Source organism: Myotis lucifugus, unplaced genomic scaffold, assembly GCF_000147115.1.
Source record: "Myotis lucifugus unplaced genomic scaffold, Myoluc2.0 scaffold_35, whole genome shotgun sequence".
NCBI classification, from domain to species: Eukaryota; Metazoa; Chordata; class Mammalia; order Chiroptera; family Vespertilionidae; genus Myotis; species Myotis lucifugus.
This window is the reverse complement of record NW_005871083.1, coordinates 2,092,152-2,112,756: the sequence shown is the minus strand read 5'-3', so window position 1 is coordinate 2,112,756 and position 20,605 is coordinate 2,092,152. Positions and strand designations below refer to the sequence as shown.

At 56.0% G+C, this 20,605-nt stretch overlaps 2 protein-coding genes across 9 annotated transcripts in view; both read left to right on the top strand.

Annotated features, from left to right (window-relative positions):
- Positions 1–19,691, top strand: part of LOC102416852 (malonyl-CoA decarboxylase, mitochondrial) — a 54,441-nt gene extending 34,750 nt beyond the window's left edge. For 4 of the 8 annotated variants that reach the window (XM_023752576.1, XM_014454311.2, XM_023752578.1 and 1 more), the window contains 6 exons: positions 6,460–6,561; positions 12,784–12,888; positions 14,407–14,543; positions 15,398–15,589; positions 15,863–15,954; positions 18,425–19,691. In XM_023752576.1, coding sequence (XP_023608344.1) covers positions 6,460–6,561; positions 12,784–12,888; positions 14,407–14,543; positions 15,398–15,589; positions 15,863–15,954; positions 18,425–19,373 — 1,577 coding nt within the window. In that variant the 3' untranslated portion in view covers positions 19,374–19,691. Of the gene's footprint in view, positions 1–6,459; positions 6,562–8,932; positions 9,077–12,025; positions 12,495–12,783; positions 12,889–14,406; positions 14,544–15,397; positions 15,590–15,862; positions 15,955–18,424 lie in introns of those variants that run through there. The other 4 variants (XM_023752577.1, XM_014454313.2, XM_006087034.3 and 1 more) reach the window with 3 other exon arrangements.
- A 634-nt stretch (positions 19,692–20,325) lies between these two features.
- Positions 20,326–20,605, top strand: part of NECAB2 (N-terminal EF-hand calcium binding protein 2) — a 34,692-nt gene continuing 34,412 nt past the window's right edge. The window contains exon 1 of the mRNA XM_023752548.1: positions 20,326–20,474. Coding sequence (XP_023608316.1) covers positions 20,326–20,474 — 149 coding nt within the window. The remainder of the gene's footprint in view (positions 20,475–20,605) is intronic.

The following is a 20,605-nucleotide window of genomic DNA, read 5'->3' as shown; positions in this document are numbered from 1 at the left end:
CAGAAAACTTGGAGATCAGAACAATCCCTGTTACCCTCCTATCCAGTGATGCCGCTGATGGAGACAATGGTGGTGAAGATGATGATGACGACCACCCAGAAGCCGGCCCTGTTCAGTTTGGTCTCAGCTCAGTAGTGTCGAGGAAGACCAACTAGGCCCCATTTCCTCAGAAACCAAAGCCACTCGAAAAAAGGCTCTGTCTCGCCCTAACCGGTGTGGCTCAGCGGATAAAGTGCTGGCCCACGGACTGAAGGGTCTCGGGTTCAATTTTGGTCAAGGGCACGTACCTTGGTTGCAGGCTCCATCCCTGGCTGTGATGGGGGCGCATGCAGGGATGTTTCTCTTTCTCTCCTGCTTCCTTCCACTCTCTAAAAATCAGTGGACGCCGAAACCGGTTTGGCTCAGTGGATAGAGCGTCGGCCTTCGGACTGAAAGGTCCCAGGTTCGATTCCGGTCAAGGGCATGTACCTGGGTTGCGGGCACATCCCCAGTGGGAGATGTGCAGGAGGCAGCTGGTCGATGTTTCTCTCTCATCGATGTTTCTAACTCTCTATCTCTCTCCCTTCCTCTCTGTAAAAAATCAATAAAATATATTTAAAAAAAAAAAAAATAAAAAAAAAAAATAAAAAATAAAAATCAGTGGAAAATATTCTCGGGTGAGGATAAGGGGGAAAAAAAAAAGCTCTCTCTCCTCCAGGAAAGGAATAGGGCAAAATCGGGAAAATAAGCTGCAAACGGTGCTGCCAACGCACTGCCTAGCTCGGCCCCTTGCTGTCCCTTCACTTGCTCATCTGTAAACGTGCTAATAACACTACCTGCCGCCCGGCAGGCATGGTTCAGTGGTTAAGCATCAACCTATGAACCAGGAGGTCACCGTTCAATTCCAGGTCAAGGCACATGCCTGGGTTACAGGCTCGATCCCCAGTGTGGGGCGTGCAGGAGGCAGCCCATCAGTGATTCTCTCACTGATTTTTCTATCTCACTCTCTCCCTCTCCCTTCCTCTCTGAAATAAATAAAAAAATATATACTTAAACAAATACTCCCTGCCTGAGAGTGATGTGAAGATTGATTTACACAAAGCGCTGAGCCAGGCCTGGCATTTGCTTAGGATGCCGTAAGTCACAGCTTTCGTGATTCTCCTTTTTATTCCAGACTCTCTTTTCTTCGGCTTGCCGCTCTCTGTCGCCGCCCAGGCCGCCCTCCCTCCCGGGCTGCCCGCCCTGTCCCCTTGGCCCCGAGCCAGTGGGTCCTCTAAGCTGCTTTGCAAGGTCCTCACGGGGTCTGCCTGTGGTCCAGGCGACTCCAGAGTCAAAACCAAAAGGGGAAGTCACGCCTGTGAAAGCGCAGCCCTTAGCACTGCTGGGCTCCAGCGGAGCAGGACGCTTCCTCGCAGGTGGGGTGTGAGCGCTGAACAGGCTGTGGGGAGGGCACCATCCTCTCAGCGTCATCCCGGCCTCTCCTCTCTTCCCTTCCAGCCTGGGCTTCTGCACGTGAGCATCTGCCCTGCCTCCCTCGTCTCTCCCCCCGCCCCCCACTCTCCAGGGCCCACGCCCGCTTCACTGAAGTGCCACCCCTCCAGCAGGGCTTCCGTGGCCCCAGCACCCCCACTTTCTCCATGGCTTCACTCTAACTCAGGACACTTGGGTGTCAAGCACTTCTTGGCTTGTCCACAGGGACAGGGGCCCTATTGGTTAACCACAAACATGCTTGTAAAGTGCTTAGTAGGAGCCCAGCACACAGTAGGTCTCAGGAAATGCAAGCTCCAGGTATCCTCACGTTGAACAGCAGAAAATTCAAGATGGATCTAGAATGGTCTGCCCAGAACCAGAGGGAAGCAAGGCAGAGCAGGGGGAGGCTGTGAGGATGGCATCGTGTGCTGGGGGCCTGGAGGAGGCCCAGGAAGGGCTGATGGGAGAGGCCTCCAGGTCAGACTAAGGGCAGCGGGCACCCCAGCAGGTGGCCCAGCAGGGAGTGCAGGGCCTACTTTGCCATTCACGAGTTGGTAAGAGACTCTGGAGGCAGTAGGGCCTCAGTAGAAAGGGCAGGGCTTGGAACCCTGTGCCCACGTGGATTCCCTGCTGGCACAGCTGCTCTTCCGCACGGGGCTGGTCTGTGTTGTTGCTGGGAAAAGGTCTAATTCACCTGCCACTAAATTAGCTCGTCGGGGCCCTGACCCCACCTGCCCGAAAAGTCAAGGCCTGAAGGTTTGTGAAACTGGATAACAGAGGCAAACAGGGCTCTTTTTTTTTTTTTTTTTTTTTTTTTTTTTTTGTTAGCAGAATAATGGCAAATAAAAAAGTGATGCCCCGCCTCCCAGGGCCAAAGGGCAACAGTCACGATGCCAGAGAGAAACTAGGTCAGCAGTCCCAGTGCTGCTCCTGGCCTCTCTGTTGATGGCAATGAACGTGGAGTAGAATGGACCACATACCCCTTCGAAGGCCTGAGAGCAGGGGCTGGTCAGTCACACCCTGGCAGTCTGGAGTCTGCAGCCTCCTCATGCTGCCAAGCCCCCTCTCCGAGTGCTGAGGGGCCTGGGACCAGCCCTTGCAGGACTCCCAGGGCCAGGAAAGGGCTCTGTCTTCAACCTTGACCAATTCAAAATTGTCGTCAAAGATTTAAGTATATGGAAGGCCTGCCAACCCATATGCATACGATATAGAGCCAGGAGGGGCCATTCTGGTCAAAAATGTTCTAAGGGAAAGCAACAAGAGTGATTCATTCATTCAAATTACTGAGCCACTACTGTGTCCCAGCACCAAGCTAGGCATTGCAATACATCAGTGAACCAAATAGAACACAGGAAATCCTTGTCCCAAACTGTTCTTACTTGTGATCATTATTGTTTATACAAAGATAATGGAAATGAGAATTTTTTAAATCCATGTAAGATTCCTGGGCCCCGGCCATCATTGTAGCTTCCTTTTCTTCTTTTCCTGATTCCTTTCCAGTGCCTGCCCACGGGCCCACACATCGAGCACGGCAGCCCCATAATTTCGTAGTCTGCCACCTTCACCTCTGTCATAATGAGTTGCCACCTTGCCACCCGGCTCTGCAACTGCCGCTTCCAGAGGCCACAGAACAGTCCTGTCCGAGCATTCACCACGGTGCCTGGACGGTTCTCAGGAGTCGGACACGGAAGTTGCAGAGGTTATCGAGCTGAGTCAGGGAAACCGAGTTGCAATAAATGAGCAAGATGACGTCGAGGTTCCCCCTGTTGGTGGAGCTGATGGTTCTTTGGGCTTTTCATAAGGCCCCCATCAGGGTCACCAGCTGACCCCTGCCGGCCCCATAGCCTGGCTCTTCCCAAGAAAAGACTTCACATGGTTTCCACACTGTATTTCAGCTCCTCCTCCAACAGCCACAGGGTCAGAGGCACCGCCCCGCTGCACGTGGGAATCGCCAGTGAAACTCCCCATGTCCACCCGCACCCCAGCCCAGTGATGTCAGAATCCCTGGGATTGGGGCCTGGGCATTAATGTATCTTCAAATTCCCTCAACACCCCTCCCCGCACCACCACCACCACCAAGGGATTCTGATGTGCAGCCGTATCTCATTATCCATATCTCATATACAAGAAAATGGAAGCTCAGAGAGGTTAAGTCACTTGCCCAGAGTCACACAGCTGAAGGTGATGGAGCCAGAATCCCAGTTTGTCTGACTCCTGGGCTGGACTTCTGTCCACCCTGACTGTGGGACAAGCACATTCACTCTCAGCCAAAGCTTTCCCCTTGGTTTTTAACGAAAAAATGAGGGAATCCAGAAACAGAATGTGGCTGGAGCCCCCCCCCCCCCAAATTCACCCCTGTGCAGATGCTCCTCCCGGGGCCTGCCCCACACTCCCTCTCTAGCTCCCACCTCCCTGGTCTCCATGAGGGGTGGAGGCAGGGCACAGCCCTCCCCAGCATTGACAGTCTCCCAGGGATCTACGGTGACTCCCTGAGTCAAACATCCATGCCAGACCCTGGCAGCTCACACCTGCCCCACTTCATTTATTTATTTATTTTTTTAAATCCTCAACTGAGGATATTTTTCCATTGACTTTTAGAGAGCAGAAGGAGAGACACAGAGAGATAAACATTGATGTGACAGAGACACATCGATTGGTTGCCTCCTGCATGCGCCCTGACCTGGGCCAGTGATCGAGCCTGCAACTGAGGTCCGTACCCTTGACTGGAATCAAACCCGGGCCTCTTCAGTCTGCGGGCCGATGCTCTATCCACTGAGCCAAACCCACTAGGGCTGCTGCTCCACTTCATTGCCTAGCCTTGGGCAAGCCTCTCCGGTTTCTTCATCTGCAAACTAAAGTTGTTGTTGAAAATATTTGCCCACCTTTCCGGTCGTCGGGAGGATCAATGAGTGAAGGTGAATAACAAGGCTCTGTAAACGGCGAGGCACCGGCAAATATTAGTTCTCCTGGCGTGCCCCGGAGGGGCCTGGTCGCGCCGTGCCAGGGCGCTGTGCACAGCCTGGCCACGTCCCAGGTCAGCGCCGTAACGTGACTTGAGGCCACGTGTTGCACGCTCAGGGCCTCCGTTTCCTCGCTTGTAGATGGGAGGATAATAACACCCTGCCTTCCTCCTGGACTGGGGTACAGATCAGGCGTATGGGTCCCCGAAACGCCTTGGGGTGCGGGCACGTGGTAAAGGGGTGGCCGTGGGGATGGGCGGGCCTTTCAGGAGGGTCCCTGGGCCGTGCCTTTGCCCCTGAGACAGGAAGGAGCTTTGTTCTTGTTAGTTCGTCGTCTGCCTTTCTGCTGGGGGATTCCGGACTCTCAGGAGTGGCCCTGGGTTTGAGCCCCAGCTCTGCTGCCCTTGCTGTGTGGCCTCAGGTTCAAGGCTGGCTGCTGAGCCTCAGCTGTGTGGAAGGAAACATCTGTCCACAGTGCCAGCTCCTGGAGGTGCCCAGCAAGCGGCCGCACTGTGGGAGCCACCACAAGGGAGAAGAGACAAGGAGGACAGGAGGGAGGAGGGGCCTGGTGTGGTTCCTTTGGATGCTTCTGGAAGGTCTGAGGGAGAGAGGAATGGTGGTTTTGATATGGGGCAGAGGACCCCAGAGAAGCACCCTGAGGCTGCCCTACCTTCTCCCGCTGGGCCCCCAGCTCCAGAGCACCTGCAGGAGGCCTGGAGCGGGCGGGGCTGCCATGCCAAGTGGGACAGACTGCTGAGTCTGAGTCCCCCCCCACCACATGCCAGGTCCCTTCCCTCAGCTGCATTGACCAGCTGTCACCACCTTGCAAGCCCCACACTGGCAATACCAGTGCACAGATGGGGAAACTGAGGCTCAGAAGGGAAGCATCTCTCCCAAGTCACACTGCCAGCCCCTTGCAATGCTCCCCTGCGACCAACCGTCCTGGTTGCTCAGGACTGAAGGGGTTCCTGGAACCTGGTGGGGGTGGCGGGGGGAGGTTCAGTGCTAACCCTGGGAATGTCCCAATTTGCATAAGCAGCCAGCATTTTTACCTTCCTCTTCTTTTAATTTGTCCTAACTCTTTGAAATCTAGTGTGTGTATAATGCAGCTAGATTTGCCAAAGAAAATACAGGCTGCACAGGTAACTTGGAATTTCAGATAAATAATGAAAAAAATTTTAATATGCACATATCCCAAATATTGCATGGGACATATTTATACCAAAAGTTTATTTCTTTTTAAAAAATATATTTTTATTGATTTCAGAGAGGGAGAGATAGATAGAAGCATCAATAATGAGAGAGAGAGACTCGTTGATCCTCCTGAACCAGCAACCTGGGCATGTGCCCTGACCTCGGAATCAAACCGTGACCTCCTGGTCAGAGGTGGACGCTCAAACACTGAGCCATGCTGGCCGGGCTCCAAAAGTTTATTTCTTGTTTATCTGAAATTCCAAGTCGCCTGGGTCCCTGTATTTTATTCCGTGCATCTGCTGCCCTACTTTCATCACATCTGAATTCAGAGGCTCACACGTTAGGTGCTTAATAGCCACTCGAACTTGTGGTGGAGAATGGGGACAGGGCTGGTCTAGAGGAACTGGGGTGCCCAGTGGAATCCAAGAGCACAGGTTCCCTCAAAGTCAGCCTGCATCTTGCTCCTTCCCTCCCTGTGCCTCCCTCTTTAACCATCACCTCTTTGTCTGCCTGTGACATGATCTGTCTTTGTCTTAGTTGAGATTTCCTGGAAGCAGTTCAACACATTCTATTTCTGATAATCTCCTGGCCAGTGAACCTGTGACAGGGAATAAAGTCCACATTTCGCCCACGATTCTCCATATCAGCAAATTTTCAAAATCCAGAAGATGGGTCAAGGCCGGTGGGGGTGGCAGGCAGGTCAGGGAGGAAATACCCGCCAGACCCAGGAGATGAGGGTCCCAGGAGCCCCCTCCTTCCTGGGTTCCCCTCTGGACCTCCATCCCCAGGCTTCCCCAAGCCCAGCCTCGCCCTCCGATGGGAGTCTCTGACTCTGGGATATCTCTCTTTGCCTCAGTTTACACATCCAAAGCACTGGGAAGTTGCAAACCAGAGTCCTGGGATGGAGAAGTGAAGCCAGCGACATGGCTGCTGGGGAAAGATGCAGACTGTGCAAGAGGTAGGTCCCCACGCTGCACTCCTGGCCCTCACGGGCTCCCCGTGTGGTCAGACTAGGAACTGGCCCTCATGGGCTCCCCGTGTGGTCAGACCCGGAACTGCACTCCTGGCCCTCACGGGCTCCCCGTGTGGTCAGACCCGGAACTGCACTCCTGGCCCTCACGGGCTCCCCATGTGGTCAGACCCGGAACTGTACTCCTGGCCCTCACAGGCTCTCTGTGTGGTCAGACCCCCACTAACCCTGGTCCGTGTGTTGGGTGCGGGTTCAGAGTGTCAAAGAGTGTTGGTAACAAGGCCATGGTTGGAACAGAGACCCAGAGAGGTAGGCCACCAGCCCAAGGTCACACAGCACACCTGCAGCAGTGCTGAGGCCTGGAGCAGTGGCTTCCTCTACCCCGCTCTACATGCTACATGACGCCAGGGGTCACTGATGCCCAGCCTGGACCAGTCATGCCATTTGTGGGGCACAGAGCAAAATGAAAACGTGGGATTGCTTGTTCAAAAATTCTTAAGAATTTTAAGGTGATGGCAACAGAGCATTAAACCAAGTGCTGGGCCCTTCTGAGGGTGAGTCCTGACACACGGCATATTCCCAGGAGCACCCAGGGGACCGGCAGGCAGAAGAGTGGGGCCTAGGGCAGGGCTGGCCCTGTGCTGCCCACCTCCCTACCCATCTCCCCAGCCCCTGGGACCCTTGGCCATGAACCCAACTGTGCCTGACCTCCTCCCTAAACCCAGGACCCTCCTCACCTGGGTGCTCACCAGCCCCTCCCTGTGCCAGCACTCCCCTTTTCTCTCTCTCTCTCCCTCATTCCCTCTCTCTTTGCAGGTCCCAGCAGGTCTCTCATTCTCTGAGGTGCCCCACCCTCTGTCCCTGAAAGGAGCCCTGCAGTCAGACCTGGTGCCAGGACTGGGAGAGAGATCACCTCCGGCACAAACTGCCAGGGGCACACAGCACTCCAAAAATCAAAGCACTCCAAAAATCAAGGCAATATTTTTAAAAGAAAAAATAATGCCAAATGCAGGGTGAGTAAAACGGCAAAGTTCTAAATCAGTGGTTCTCAACCTTCCTAATGCCGCAACCCTTTAATACAGTTCCTCATGTTGTGGTGACCCCCAACCATAAAATTATTTTCATTGCTACTTCATTACTGTAATGTTGCTACTGTTATGAATCGTAACGTAAATATCTGATATGCAGGATGTATTTAGGCGACCCCTGTGAAAGGGTCGTTCGACCCCCAAAGGGGTCGCGACCCCCAGGTTGAGAACCATTCTGAATCTAAACAAAGACAGCAGCAGTGTTCTGATTCTTTGCATCAGGCCTCCCTGTGGCTCAGCACAGCCCTGGCACAGACCCTGTCTTCATTCGAAATTTTAGTATTTTGTTTACCCTAGATTTTTTGCATTAATTTTGATTTTTTTTAAAAATTGCATTAAGACATTTTCTTGATCTCTCAGTGCCTTGGGCACCCCTTAAGTTTCACATGCAAGTTAGTGCCCCACTTGCCACCACGCCCATCCCTGGCAGGGCTGGCAGGGAAGTCCCCCGATGAGAGAGAGTCACATGGGGGACAATCACATGGACAAGAAAATAACAGCTAATCCGCACACTGAGGTCCATGGGCCAAATCCCGTCCCAACTCCATCCCTTCCTTCCTTCTGGAGCGCCTACTGTGTGCTGAGCACTATTGGAGACATGGGATAAAACAGACAGTTACACTTCCCTACCCACACAGAACCACATCCTGGTTTGGGGAGCGAGACAATAAAATAAGAAAGAATCAGCAAAATGGGAGGTGTGCACTGCTACACGCTAAGGAAAAAAATAAGAACCAGGGAGCAGGCTTCATGTTTTAGGCGGGGTAACCCAGGATGAGGTCATTTAAATGCCACCCCCACCCCAAGTGGAACACTCTGTTACTTGACCCCATTTTTCAGATGAGGAAACTGAGGCAGCTTGACCAGGAAGTGGCAGAGACGGTTCTCAGCTGGGCAGCTTGGTGCCAGAGGGTGTTTTGGGAGGATGGGGGGCAGAGTGGAGACACCATGGAGCCAGGGGGAGTGAAGGAAGGGAAGTCTTTCTCCACTTAAAGGTGCAGATCGTCTCCTGCTCCCTAAGGGAACTGCAGGTTGGCTCATTCAGTGTCCCTGGTTCCTCCATTCACTCACTGAGCCCCCAGGGTGGAGTGGGGTGGGGGACAGCCTGGTCACCCCAAGTCCCTCTGCCACACAGACAGCCCTGTGGGGGGACCCCTTTAAGGCTGGCCCTGGGGCAGGCAGGATGACTGCCAAGTTCATTCATCCAGGGGCCCCTGCTGACTCACGCTTATGAAAGTGATTTTCCTGGCCCCGCCCACCACCCGCCTCTTGAAATACCCTGGCTTGCCCTGGCCTTTCACAGCCTCTCGGATCCCTAAAGGGTAATGAGCGTCTTCCCTCGCGGGCTCTCCTAGTGTCCGACCAGACCAGGACCAGACCAGGCTCATCAGTCTCCCTGGTCCCCTGTAGGTCAGGTGAGTGGGCTGGACAAGGCATGGGGGTGGGACATGGTAGTTGTCCTGGGCAGGGGTGGCCAGCAGGGCCCTGGAGCCAGGCAAGGGAGCTCCCAGGTGGTCCTGAGAGGAGGCCCACCCTGGCTTCCCAGCCGGCATGCTTCTCCCCCCACGCCAGTTTCCTCCTCCTGGTCATGCCCACCTCCAGGTGCCTGGCAACCTCAGCAGGACAACTGCCCTGCTGCCCGCAGTCGGAGCTCACCCTGCCCATGTGATGCTGCTCTTGGCAGGAGAGAGAGGGGGGTGTGGCTAACTCCAGGCATGCTGCCCAGTGTCTCGAGGCCACTGGGTCTTGAAGCCAGACTGGGTGCTTCCCCTGGGGTCCCGCCTCTCCTGTTCAAGTGGGGCAGCACCCCCCACCCACCTCACCCCCGGTGCCTGAGCACAGCTGCGGGCCCAGGGCCTTGGCTTCTCAGGGAGGAGGAGGGAGGGGCTGAGATCAGGAAGCCTGGGGACCTCAGAGCTCTCGGGGCTCCAGGTGGGAGAGGCTCCTCGACAGAGCGCCTCTTCATCCTCCCCGCCCACAGCTCATGTCACCTCCTCGGTGGCACTGACAGGTATCCAGGGGCTGGATTTGTGCGTGTGGGCCTGTCTCAGACACCCCTGGGCAGCCTAGGCAAGCCACCTCCTTCCTCCTGACCTCCGCGCCTCCCTCTGGTTAAAAAACCCACCTGGAGAGGTTGCTGTGGGTCCAGGTGTCGGGAGCTCCAGGCCACCAGAGGCGGCGCTCCATCCACGCAGCCACGCAGGCGCCCCAGGGACTCGGAGCCGCTTGAAGTCAGTGACTGGGAAGGACGGTGCTGCAAGCCTACGGGAAACACTCTGAAAGGGCATTGATTTCCACTTTGTTTATGCGTCTCTGCTTTGGTGATTTTGAATCCGTTTTTAATGTTAACTTTTTACATGTTCATTTATTTATTTTTTTGTTACTCCTCACCCGAGGATATTTTCCCATTGATTTTAAGGGAGAGTGGAAGAGAGAGAGGGAAAGACAGAGAGAAACATCGATGTGAGAGAAACACATCATTTGGTTGCCTCCTGCATGAGCCCCAACCAGGGCCCAGGCCGGGGAGGAGCCTGCAACCTGGGCACGTGCCCTTGACCAGAATCGAACCCGGGACCCTTTGGTCCGCAGGCCGACACTGTATCCACTGAGCCAAACCGGCCAGGGCAATGTGAACTTTTTTTAGATGACACCTGCCCCCTTCAACCAGAGGGGCTGAAACAAAAAGTTAACATTAAACGCTGCCTGCCTGGCTCCACACGCTAAGAAGCGTGAAAAGAGTGGAAACAGGAAAACTGGCAGCTGTGCTGCTGTGCGTTGGCGGTGCCTTCCTCCGAGGTTATGGGAACTGGACGCTGCTCAGGTCTCCGGGACGGCCGTGTCGCTGCACAGGAAATGACCCTTCCGGTCGGCCCTGGGCGGTGACCTCAAGTGCATGACATCCAGAAGCTTCTGGGAGTGAGCACTGGAGTTGGAGTCCAAAGCCCTGGGGGTAACGGGGCCCCTGCGCCTCCTGTGAGGGTGATAGGGGTCGTCAGCTCCTCACTGGTGCTGGGAGGATTCAGAGACAAAGGAGGTGAGCGGTGGCCTGCGTGGGTGTGCCAGGGGGCTCGGAGCAGGTTCGCATACTCATTTGGGGGGACATGGGGTGTCTAGGTGGTCTCAGCCCTTAGGGATCAAACTCGAGCTCCGTCACCCACAGGCTCCATCACCCACAGGCTCTGGGACCTCAGGGGCATAGCCTCACCTCCCCAAGCCTCAGTTTTCTCGTCTGCAAAGCAGTTACTGTGAGGCTTGAAGGAGCTAGCACAGGGAGCATTTGGCAAGGACACAGGTGTCCGCTTTGCTGTTACTCCCGGGGACAGTGACGACCAGGGGCGGTGCCCAGGGCTGTTTGAAGGCACCGGAGAGTGAGAGGAGAGCTCTGGGAGCTACAGCCCTGTTCTCCAGGGCCGCGGTGGTTACTGAGAAACCAGCCCACCCAGCTGGGAACGCGGCCCCCTGGTCCCTCCCCAGCACCAGCGCAGGGACAGAGCAGTAGGGCGAGCAGGGACGGGCGCGCGTGCTACACTTTCAGGCGGGGCAGGGCCTCTGGCAGGAGCTGCCACACCCTGTCACACTGCACTCTGCAAAGAGGTGGCCTGGGCTCCAGCCAGCTGGGCCCGTGCAAGCCAGGGCAGCACTCCTGGCACACTGTACAGGCTGTAAGAAGCTTGCTGGGCCTCAGTTTCCCCATCTGTAATATGGGAGTGATTGTAAGAGTACTTATAACAGCCCAGTTAAATAAGGATTCAATTAATTCATGGACACAGTGTTTAGAACAATCTTGGCACCAAGCCACTCCATAGACGTACAGGAATGGTAGCCTGTTGTTGTTATGAGTGGCAGTGATGCGCCTCAAATCCTCTCCTCGGGCACACAGGGAACCAGGCATGGAGACCATGCACCCCAGTGTCAGCTGGGTGCTACCTTCTGTCTCCCCAGGGAGATGCTGGGGGACGGGAGGCTCACCCCGACAGGAGAGGGTGGTTGTCCCCGGCCCGAGGCCCGAGCTGAGGCGCGGAGCCCTGGGTCATACCTGGGGACAGGCATGGTCACAGGCAAAGCCTGGGCACAGTTAGTCCTGGTTGAAAACGCTGCTGCAAGACACTGAGAAACTGGTGCGGCCTCCCTACGCCCTTGTTTACACACCCGTTACACGGGATGGTAGCCTTGACAGTACTTTCTGCATCCGGTGTGAGGAGGACTTGAGAAAAAGTCTGCTAAATACCCAGTAGATAGCAAGTGCCAAACGCCCACCCATTCCTCACACACTCACCTGGCTGTTGCCTGTGGCCCTCAGGACGGCAGGGCTGCTGGACAGTGGGTCAGGCGGGGCCCTGTTAGAGGGGTTGGGGGATGTGAAGTGGGTCTGGACTCTCCAGCCCCTACAGCCCTAAGAACTGGGTTTGGGTGCCGTTGGGTGATTTGGGCCTGTGGCCTGCAGGGGGCGCTGATGCTCCAGAAATGTTCAGGTTTATAGGCATTTTCCCCAAACCAAATTACTCTAGGCTTCCAAAGTTCCCCCACCTCCAGGCCCAGCCCCTAGGGCAGGCAATGAGCCCAGGTCTTTCCCTAGTGGCAGATTTTTTCACATACATGACCTCACTGTGTCCCCAACAGCCCATTTTATAGATGAGGAAACAGACCCAGGGAAGTCCAGAAATGGGCCATGGTCACCAGCTAGGAAGTGCCTTGCTAGGGCCAGGTGATGGCTCCAAAGTCCACCAGCCTACACCCAAGACCTGTAGCTGGATTGCAGGCTGGCGCTATGGCCGGCACGGAAGTGCTGTGCGCGGCTGGCCCTCAGGCTGGGCAGAGGGGGCCTCATGGAAGGTGAATAATAGGCTTCGGGTATTGTTACTGCCCCATGGTGAGATGGGGGAGTGGACTGAGGCTCAGAGAGGCAGAGGTGACCCTGAAGAATTGGGGGAGGGGAAAGGGCCTGGCTGGAATGGAGCAGGTGTGAGGGAGCAAAAAGGGAGAGAGGCTGGCAATTCTATATCCTCTGGGAGGACTTGGACCCGACCCTGAGGGCCACAGGAGGACACCTATACTACAGGTGGGAAGGGTCCACATGACACCCAACGCTCACCCAATGGCCCCTCCTTCCCTGTGCCTCCAGGTCAGCTGCCAGCGCCAAGCCCCCCATCAGCTGCAGCCATGAGCAACTGGAGGAAGGACCACCTGGGTGCCAGCAGCTCAGAGCCCCTCAAGGTCATCATTATCGGTGAGTGTTGCCCTGGACAGGGGAGGGGCTGCCCTGAGCTTTCCAGGGGCCTCCAGTATCAGCGGTCAGGAGCCAGGCAGAGCCAGCCCAGGCCTTTATTTACTTATTTATTCATTCATTTTTTGTCTTTAAAATTGGCCACTTAGCATTCACTCTGTGCCCAGTGCTATGCTTACAATTTTATATATATATATATATATATATATATATATATATATATATATATATATATATATCTTTATTGATTTCAGAGAGAAGGGAAAGGGAAAGGGAAAGGGAGAGGGATATATCAACAATGAGAGAGAATCATTGATCAGCTGCCTCCTGCATGCCCCACACTGGGGACTGAGCCCACAACCTAAGCATATGCCCTGACAGGGAATTGAACTATGATCTCCTGGTTCACAGGTCAACGCTCAATCGCTGGGCCATGCCGGCTGGGCTATGCTTACAACTTATGCAGTATCATTCCATGTAATCCTCCTAAAACCCTGCAAGGCAAGGGCAGCGAGGGGTGGGGCTTGGTCCTCAGTCTGTGTTGTTCTGTGCTCTCCCATACCTGGCACCAGGCTGGGTGCTGAGTGAGGGGGTGCACAGCCGAAGCGTGTAGTCCTGTCCTCAGGTCTGTAAACACGGAGGACAGGTGGCCCCTCCGCCATGCAAACGTCAGGTTGAACTCCATGAAATGTGTTCCTTTTTGTAAGTCAAAGCAGTTGAGCATCAGCAATTCCATGCGGTTTGTCCTTTCATAGTGTTCTACATCTGGGCACTATTCTGCATAGTGCAAGATAAAGAAAGAGGGGAAGATAAGAATAGAAGCGATGTCTTGAGGTAATTGCCCAAGAAATTCCACAGATAAGCTGTGAGATTCATTCAGACTTGGGGGCAGGAGGCCCACGGTGGCTTAGCTCCCCTCCTGAGCATCCAAGGCCCCTGAGGCTCACCCCCCAAGCCCTGAGCATGCAGCAGTCAGCACTATAATATCTCACTTGTCTTCTGACCAGCCAGACAGAACTAGTTCTTAGTTATCTCAGACTCTGGGTAGTGTTGCTGTGTGGCCACAGGCAAGTTAATTAACATCTCTGGGCCCCAGCTTCCTTCAGTATAAAAGGAGGAAAAGAGTAGCATGTACCTCGCCGAAGTCATTGGGAGAGCTCAGTGGAATAATGCAGGCACTTCAGGGACTTGGTACAGCAGCAGCATCTGTCAGTTTATCATTATTTTATTATTAAAATCCCTTAACACAAAGCTTGGCACACAGTAAGCACTGAATAAATGTCAGCGGCTATTACAACTTTATTGTTGCTTAAGTAGCACTGCTCCTAACAGCACTACTATCGGCACCTAGTAGGCTCTCAACAATTGCTATTACTTGTTACTGTCAGTGTGCACGGTGCCTGGCACATGCTAAGGGCTTAATAAATGTGTTATTTTTATGAATGAAGAGTAATTCAGTGAACAAGGCAGATCAAGATGAAAGCCAGAGGCAGCAGTAACCTTCCATCCCTCTCTCCCCAGGCAATGGTCCCTCCGGCATCTGCCTGTCCTACCTGCTCTCTGGCTACACCCCCTACGTGAAGCCCGATGCCGTCCACCCACATCCCCTGCTGCAGAGGAAGCTCTCCGAGGCCCCGGGGGTCTCCATCCTGGACCAGGTGGGCCAGAGCTCTGGGAGGGGGGACACACACACCCCTCTGGGGAAACTCTCCCAGCTTTCCCAGGGCAAACACCAAAGTAAGCATTTGTTAGACACAAGCCCAAACCTGGAACATGAGAGGCCACAAAATCAGCCGTGGAAACTGAAAGAGAAACCAGGGCTATCCTTCGAGGCCTACAAATGCCACATCAGCTGTCTCACCGCCCCTGGACCACTGGGCCTAAACAGGGGGCGATTTTGCGCCCCAACGGATGCTGGGCAATACCTGTAGACGATGCCAGTTGTCACAGCTGGAGGGATGCTACCGCTGGCTTAGAGGCTGGAGGCCAGGGATGCTGTTAAACATCCCACAACGCACAGGGCAGCGCCCACTCTAACACATGATCCAGCCCCACTGCCAGGAATGCAGGCTGAGAAACCTGCCCCAGGTTCCCAGTTCTCCTGCCTCCTGCCTCCTGCCCAGCGGGGCTTACAGAGCCCCCTCCTGGCTCCTTGCCTTCCTGGAGGCCACACATTACCCCGCACCCCCTTCAGGCAGCATCCATCCTCCAGGTCACCTGCCACTCGAGCTGGTGGATGAGGAAGTAAGCTGACGTTTGGTGTAGATCAGCATTTTTCAAAGCTCTTTCTCACAACAGGACGCTAGCTCCTCAGTATGATGTGCAGAGAACGTGTTCCTACTCATGTGCATCTGAGAGACACAGGCAAAGGGCAGCTGCAGGACTCGTCAGACCCCATAGCGTGCCCTGGAGAGGCAGCATTCCCCAGCTCCCCCGGCCACCCGGATGGAGGGCGGGAATGCAGAGCCGGCCCTTCCCCTGGTGGCCCCTGACCCGTGCCGCTCCCTTCCAGGACCTGGATTACCTGTCTGAGGGCCTCGAAGGCCGGTGCCAGAGCCCTGTAGCCCTGCTCTTTGACGCCCTCCTGCGCCCAGACACAGACTTTGGGGGGAACACGGAGTCCGTCCTCACCTGGAAGCTCCAGAAGGAGCGAGCCATCCCCCACGTGGTCCTGGGCCGGAACCTGCCTGGGGGAGCCTGGCATGTAAGTGGGACCAGGAGGGTGCGAGGCGATTTGGGGTGAATCTACCGAAGTCTTGGGGAGACTCCCTCCCTAAGTCAGGGTTAGGACTGTTCCATTTCCCAGCTTTCCTATTAGCTTCCCCCTCCTCCCCCTCCTCCCCTCCCCCTCCCTCTCCTCCCTCTCCTCCCCCTCTCCCACTTCCCTTTCCCAGTGAGCTCAGGCCCCATGTCCTCCAGCCCAAGTGGGTTGGGGGCTAGCAGAGGTCTGGACCAAAGGACCCTTTTTTCCACACAGTCCATTGAAGGCTCCATGGTGACCCTGAGCCAAGGCCAGTGGATGGGGCTCCCGGACCTGGAAGTCAAGGACTGGATGCGCAGGAAGCGCAGGTGAGGCAGCCCTGGAAGCCCATGTGGGCAGGGAGACCCAGGCCCGCCCCCCACACCAGCCCAGGAGCCTGAGCTAAAGGGGCTCCAAGGATCCTCTCGTCTTCCTCCAGGGGCTTGGGGGGGAGACCGAGGCGCCGATGGGAAGGGACTTGTGTAGGATCCACAGGCCGCGGTCTGCAGCGCTGGGTTCATCCCAGGCCTCCTTGTCCAGTGCTCCCTCCCCCTCTCCCATGACCCCCTGACTTTGGCCTTCCTATAGCATCCCAGTCTCCAAGGAGACAGCCCCCCACGCCCTGGCCCCCACCCTCCCCAATCCTCAGGCCTCCCTGCTGCCCCTCCCACAGTTCTGAGCCTGGCCTGGAACAATCTCCTTGCTTCTAGGTCAGCTAAAAGGCTGCACTCCTTTATTTATTACTAGAGGCCCGGTGCATGTATTCATGCACTGGTGGGGTCCCTCGGCCTGGCCAGCAATTGAGGCTGTTTGGGGTGGGCCGATGAGGGGTTGGGGGTGGGGGTGGGACCATGGGAGGTTGGCTGTGGGAGCGCACTGACCATGAGGGGGGCAGCTCCTGCATTGAGTGTCTGCCCCCTGGTGGTCAGTGCACATCATAGCAACCAGTCAGCCAGTTGGTTGTTTGGTCATTCTGTCCCTTAGGCTTTTATATATATAGATTTTTTTTTTAATGCTCTTGTATTAGAAGCACAACCACACTACAGAAAACTGAAAACAGAAAGGAACAACAAGTCACCCAACCCCATACTTCTGTCCATTGCTGCCACATCTCAGCATATTTTCCTCCCATCTTGTTTCCTCTCCTAAAGCCCAGACTGCACACCTCTGACCGCCCTGGAGAAAGTTAAATCACTGAGTAAATGCATTCCTGGGGCGGGAGGCATAGGGCTGCCCAGCGGTCCAGGCAGAGGATCCCCCGCTGTGAGGTGTCTGCCTGCTTTCCTCCACCCTCAGGGGCTGTGACAGGGCACACGTCACTCCCACCCAGCAGGCACCCAGCCTTCCAGGATTCATCTGGTAGGAAAACATCTAACACACAGTGATGTTTTAACAGACAGGAACTTAAATTTCACTTGTAGGCATTTCCTTTTATATCCCACTTGCAAAATTTAACATTGTGTGATAGCATCTCAAGTGGTGATCACAGTACTTGCAGCCATCCTTTTACATGGCCACGTAATATTCCCCAGGGAGTGGAAGCATCTACGTGCAGGGCTTTGTGCTTAGATGGCTGAGCCAAAAAAAGCAGGCAGATGCCCTCCCTGCCCTCAGGGCTGCCCCATTCCTAAGCCACTGACCAGTCATGGAGCTTTCATTCCTTCGAATGTGCCATTTCTATAAGGAACACCGAGGTAACATCGTCTGAGGACAGTGCTTTGAACCAGAGAAAGGGAGTAAGGAACCCCAGGTGTAAATCCCAGAGTTCCAGTTTTAGTAGCAGACTAGGAGGCGGGTGGCTGGAGTGGCCTTGGGGGATGTGCTGCCTGTCACTCGGGACTCCTGCTGAGTGAGTTCATCTCTCACAGTGAGTCCACAGGTGGGGAAAGTGACCCCCTGAGGGCTCGCAGGTAGAAACAAGGAGGCGCTGAGAGGAGCCACAGCTCCCCACCGGCCACACTGGCCTGTGGCCCTTGCCCCAGAAGAGGTGGTGACAGTGATGATGGTGGCGTAATAATCACTAGTCCCTGCTGGGGACTAGGCCAAGTGCTTTACAGGGGTTATTTTTTAAGTCACCTTGTTTACTGAAATATATATACATATAGAAACGTGCACAACCCACATGTGTACACATGTGTACAGGCGGATGGAATTTCCCAGTGGACACACCTGCGTCCAGCCACCCATACTCAGGAAATAGATCCCTTCTCCCCAGAACCCCCTCAGACCTCTCCCAATACCCCCTAGCTCCCCGCCCCGAGGCAACCACTGTGTTGACCTGTAACTCCACAGATTAGTTGTGGCTGTTTCTGAACTTTATAAAAATGGAATCCTACCACACGTGTGTATGGTATTACTTAGTCCTTAGAGGTAATAATAGTGGCCGACCCTCATGTGGCACTTACTGCCTGTCAGGTTCTCTTCTAAGCTCTTCGTTTGTATCATCATGTAATCCTCTCAACAATGGCACGAAATAGGTCACCCTCATTTTGCAATGAGGAAACTGAGGCCGAGAGTTTGAGGAAGTAGCTCACCAGTGGCAGGTCAGGGTGCGGACCCAGGCCATCTGCCCTGAGAGGCCACACTCAGCCCCACCCTAATAAGGTGCTCTATCGGCTCCATTTTACAGAAGAGGAGACTGAGGCTACAGAGAGACGAAGCCCCTTGGCCAAGCCTTAAGGCTGGTGGGTGGCACAGCCGTAGTCAGCTCCAGGGCCTGATGCCAACCCCGTCCCACCTGATCGAGCCCCGACCCCAGTGCCCTCTCTGTCACTCACCCTTCCGTGTCCTTCCCCGCAGAGGTCTCCGTAACAGCCGCGCCACAGCCGGGGACATCGCTCACTACTACAGGGACTACGTGAACAAGAAGGGTCTGGCCCAAAGCTTTGTGTCCGGCGCCGTGGTCACGGCTGTGGAGTGGGGGATCCCCGAGCCCAGTGGTTCTGGGGCCCAAGACCCCAGCCCCCTCTTCCAGGTGAGCGGCTTCCTGACCGCCGAGGACCAGAGCCAGCAGCCCTTCTCCCTGTGCGCCCACAACGTGGTCCTGGCCACAGGCACGTCGGACAGTCCGGCCCGGCTGGGCATCCCCGGGGAGACCCTGCCCTTCGTCCACCATGAGCTGTCGGCCCTGGAGGTGGCCATCAGGGCGGGCACAGTGACCCCAGACTCGGACCCGGTCCTCATCATCGGCGCTGGGCTGTCGGCGGCCGACGCGGTGCTCTATGCTCGCCACTACAACATCCCCGTGATCCACGCCTTCCGCCGGCCTGTGGACGACCCGGGCCTGGTCTTCAACCAGCTGCCCAAGATGCTGTACCCGGAGTACCACAAGGTGCACCAGATGATGCGCGAGCAGTCCATCCTGTCGCCCAGCCCCTACGAGGGCTACCGCAGCCTCCCCGAGCACCAGCTGCTGCTCTTCAAGGAGGACCGCCAGGCGCTGTTCCAGGACCCCCAGGGCCTCCACAAGGTCTTCGGCCTCTCCCTGGTGCTGGTCCTCATCGGCTCCCACCCCGACCTCTCCTTCCTCCCGGGGGCAGGCGCCCACCTCGCCGTGGACCCTGACCAGCCTCTGAGCGCCAAGAGGAACCCCATCGACGTGGAGCCCTTCACCTACCAGAGCACACAGCGGGAGGGCCTGTACGCTGTGGGGCCGCTGGCCGGGGACAACTTTGTGCGGTTTGTGCAGGGCGGGGCCCTGGCCGTGGCCAGCTCCCTGCTGAGAAAGGAGGCCAGGAAACCGCCTTAGCACTGGCCGGGCATCCTCACACCCAGGCCCTAAAGAGGAGGGGAGATCACCACAGCCCTGCTGGACACAGACGCCCCGTGAGGGAAGGGGCCTCTCCCGGCAGGAGACAGGAGTAGCCATGAGCTCATGCAACAGGCTCCTCAGATGAAGAGTGGGGAACCCAGGCTACAGACTCAGACCAGAGCTCAGGGCCGGAACTATGGCCCAGACCTGCAACTTGGGGTGAAAGGTGCCAGTGTGAGCGGGGACCATCGGGGTCTGACTCCAGACTCGCTCCTTCCAAAATCAGGTCCCAAATAAAACCAGCACCTGCCTCTACTCGTGGGTCTGAGACGTCTGTGCTTGGGGAAGAGCGTGGTGCCCAGGAGCCTGCTCTAAGCTGGGGCAAGCATAGGGCCATATGGGAGGAGGCCCTTGCACTGGGGGTTGGGGGACAAGGATGGTGCCCCGAGTGTGGCAGATGTGACGGCAGTGTGTTAGAGAGGGGAGGGGAGGGTGTGTGTGAGGAATGGGGTGCAGCACATGGTTGCCCTTCAGTCAGTCCCTCATGCTCACCATGCCTTCACCTGCCACAGGGCCTTTGCACAGGCAGGCCTCCAGCCCACTTTCTCCTCCTTTCTTGAACCCTCCCTCTTCTTTCCACTCCCTCAGCATGAGAATCACCTCCTCTTGGAAGCACTTTCTGACACAAACCCCTCCATGGGCACCAGGGAAATTACCAGCTCACGGTCCAAGGTCCCACCACTTCCTAGCAGTTCCGTTTTAATGGTTCATTGGTGGAATCTGTCCCCCATCTGTCTGCCCAGTCCGCTGTAAGCTCCAGGAGGCCAAGACTCCCATCCCTTTTGCCCATTGTTGGGACCCAGGGCCTAGCACGTAGCTTTGGAATATGAGGGGAAGAGGGTGTTCTGGGAAAAGACTGGCTCTGGGAGGAGAGGTCTGAGGGAGCCTCATGCCCCCAGGAGGGAAGGGGGTGCCCCGAAGTGGCAGTGGCGGTGGAAGCCCAGGGAGTGGGCGCCGAGTCCGGCAGCTGGAGCCAGCAGAGGGCGCTCGGGTCTCGTCGGACACCACGCTCCGGCCCCTGCGGCGGCGCCCAGAGGGGCGAGTAGGGGGCCATGGGGGGGGGTTTAGAAAATGCAGCGGGGAGACTTTGGGGGGGGGAGGAAACCCCCCGCCACCCAGACCCCCCCACCAACCCCCGCGAATTGCCGGGGAGGCCCCCCTTCCCCTGG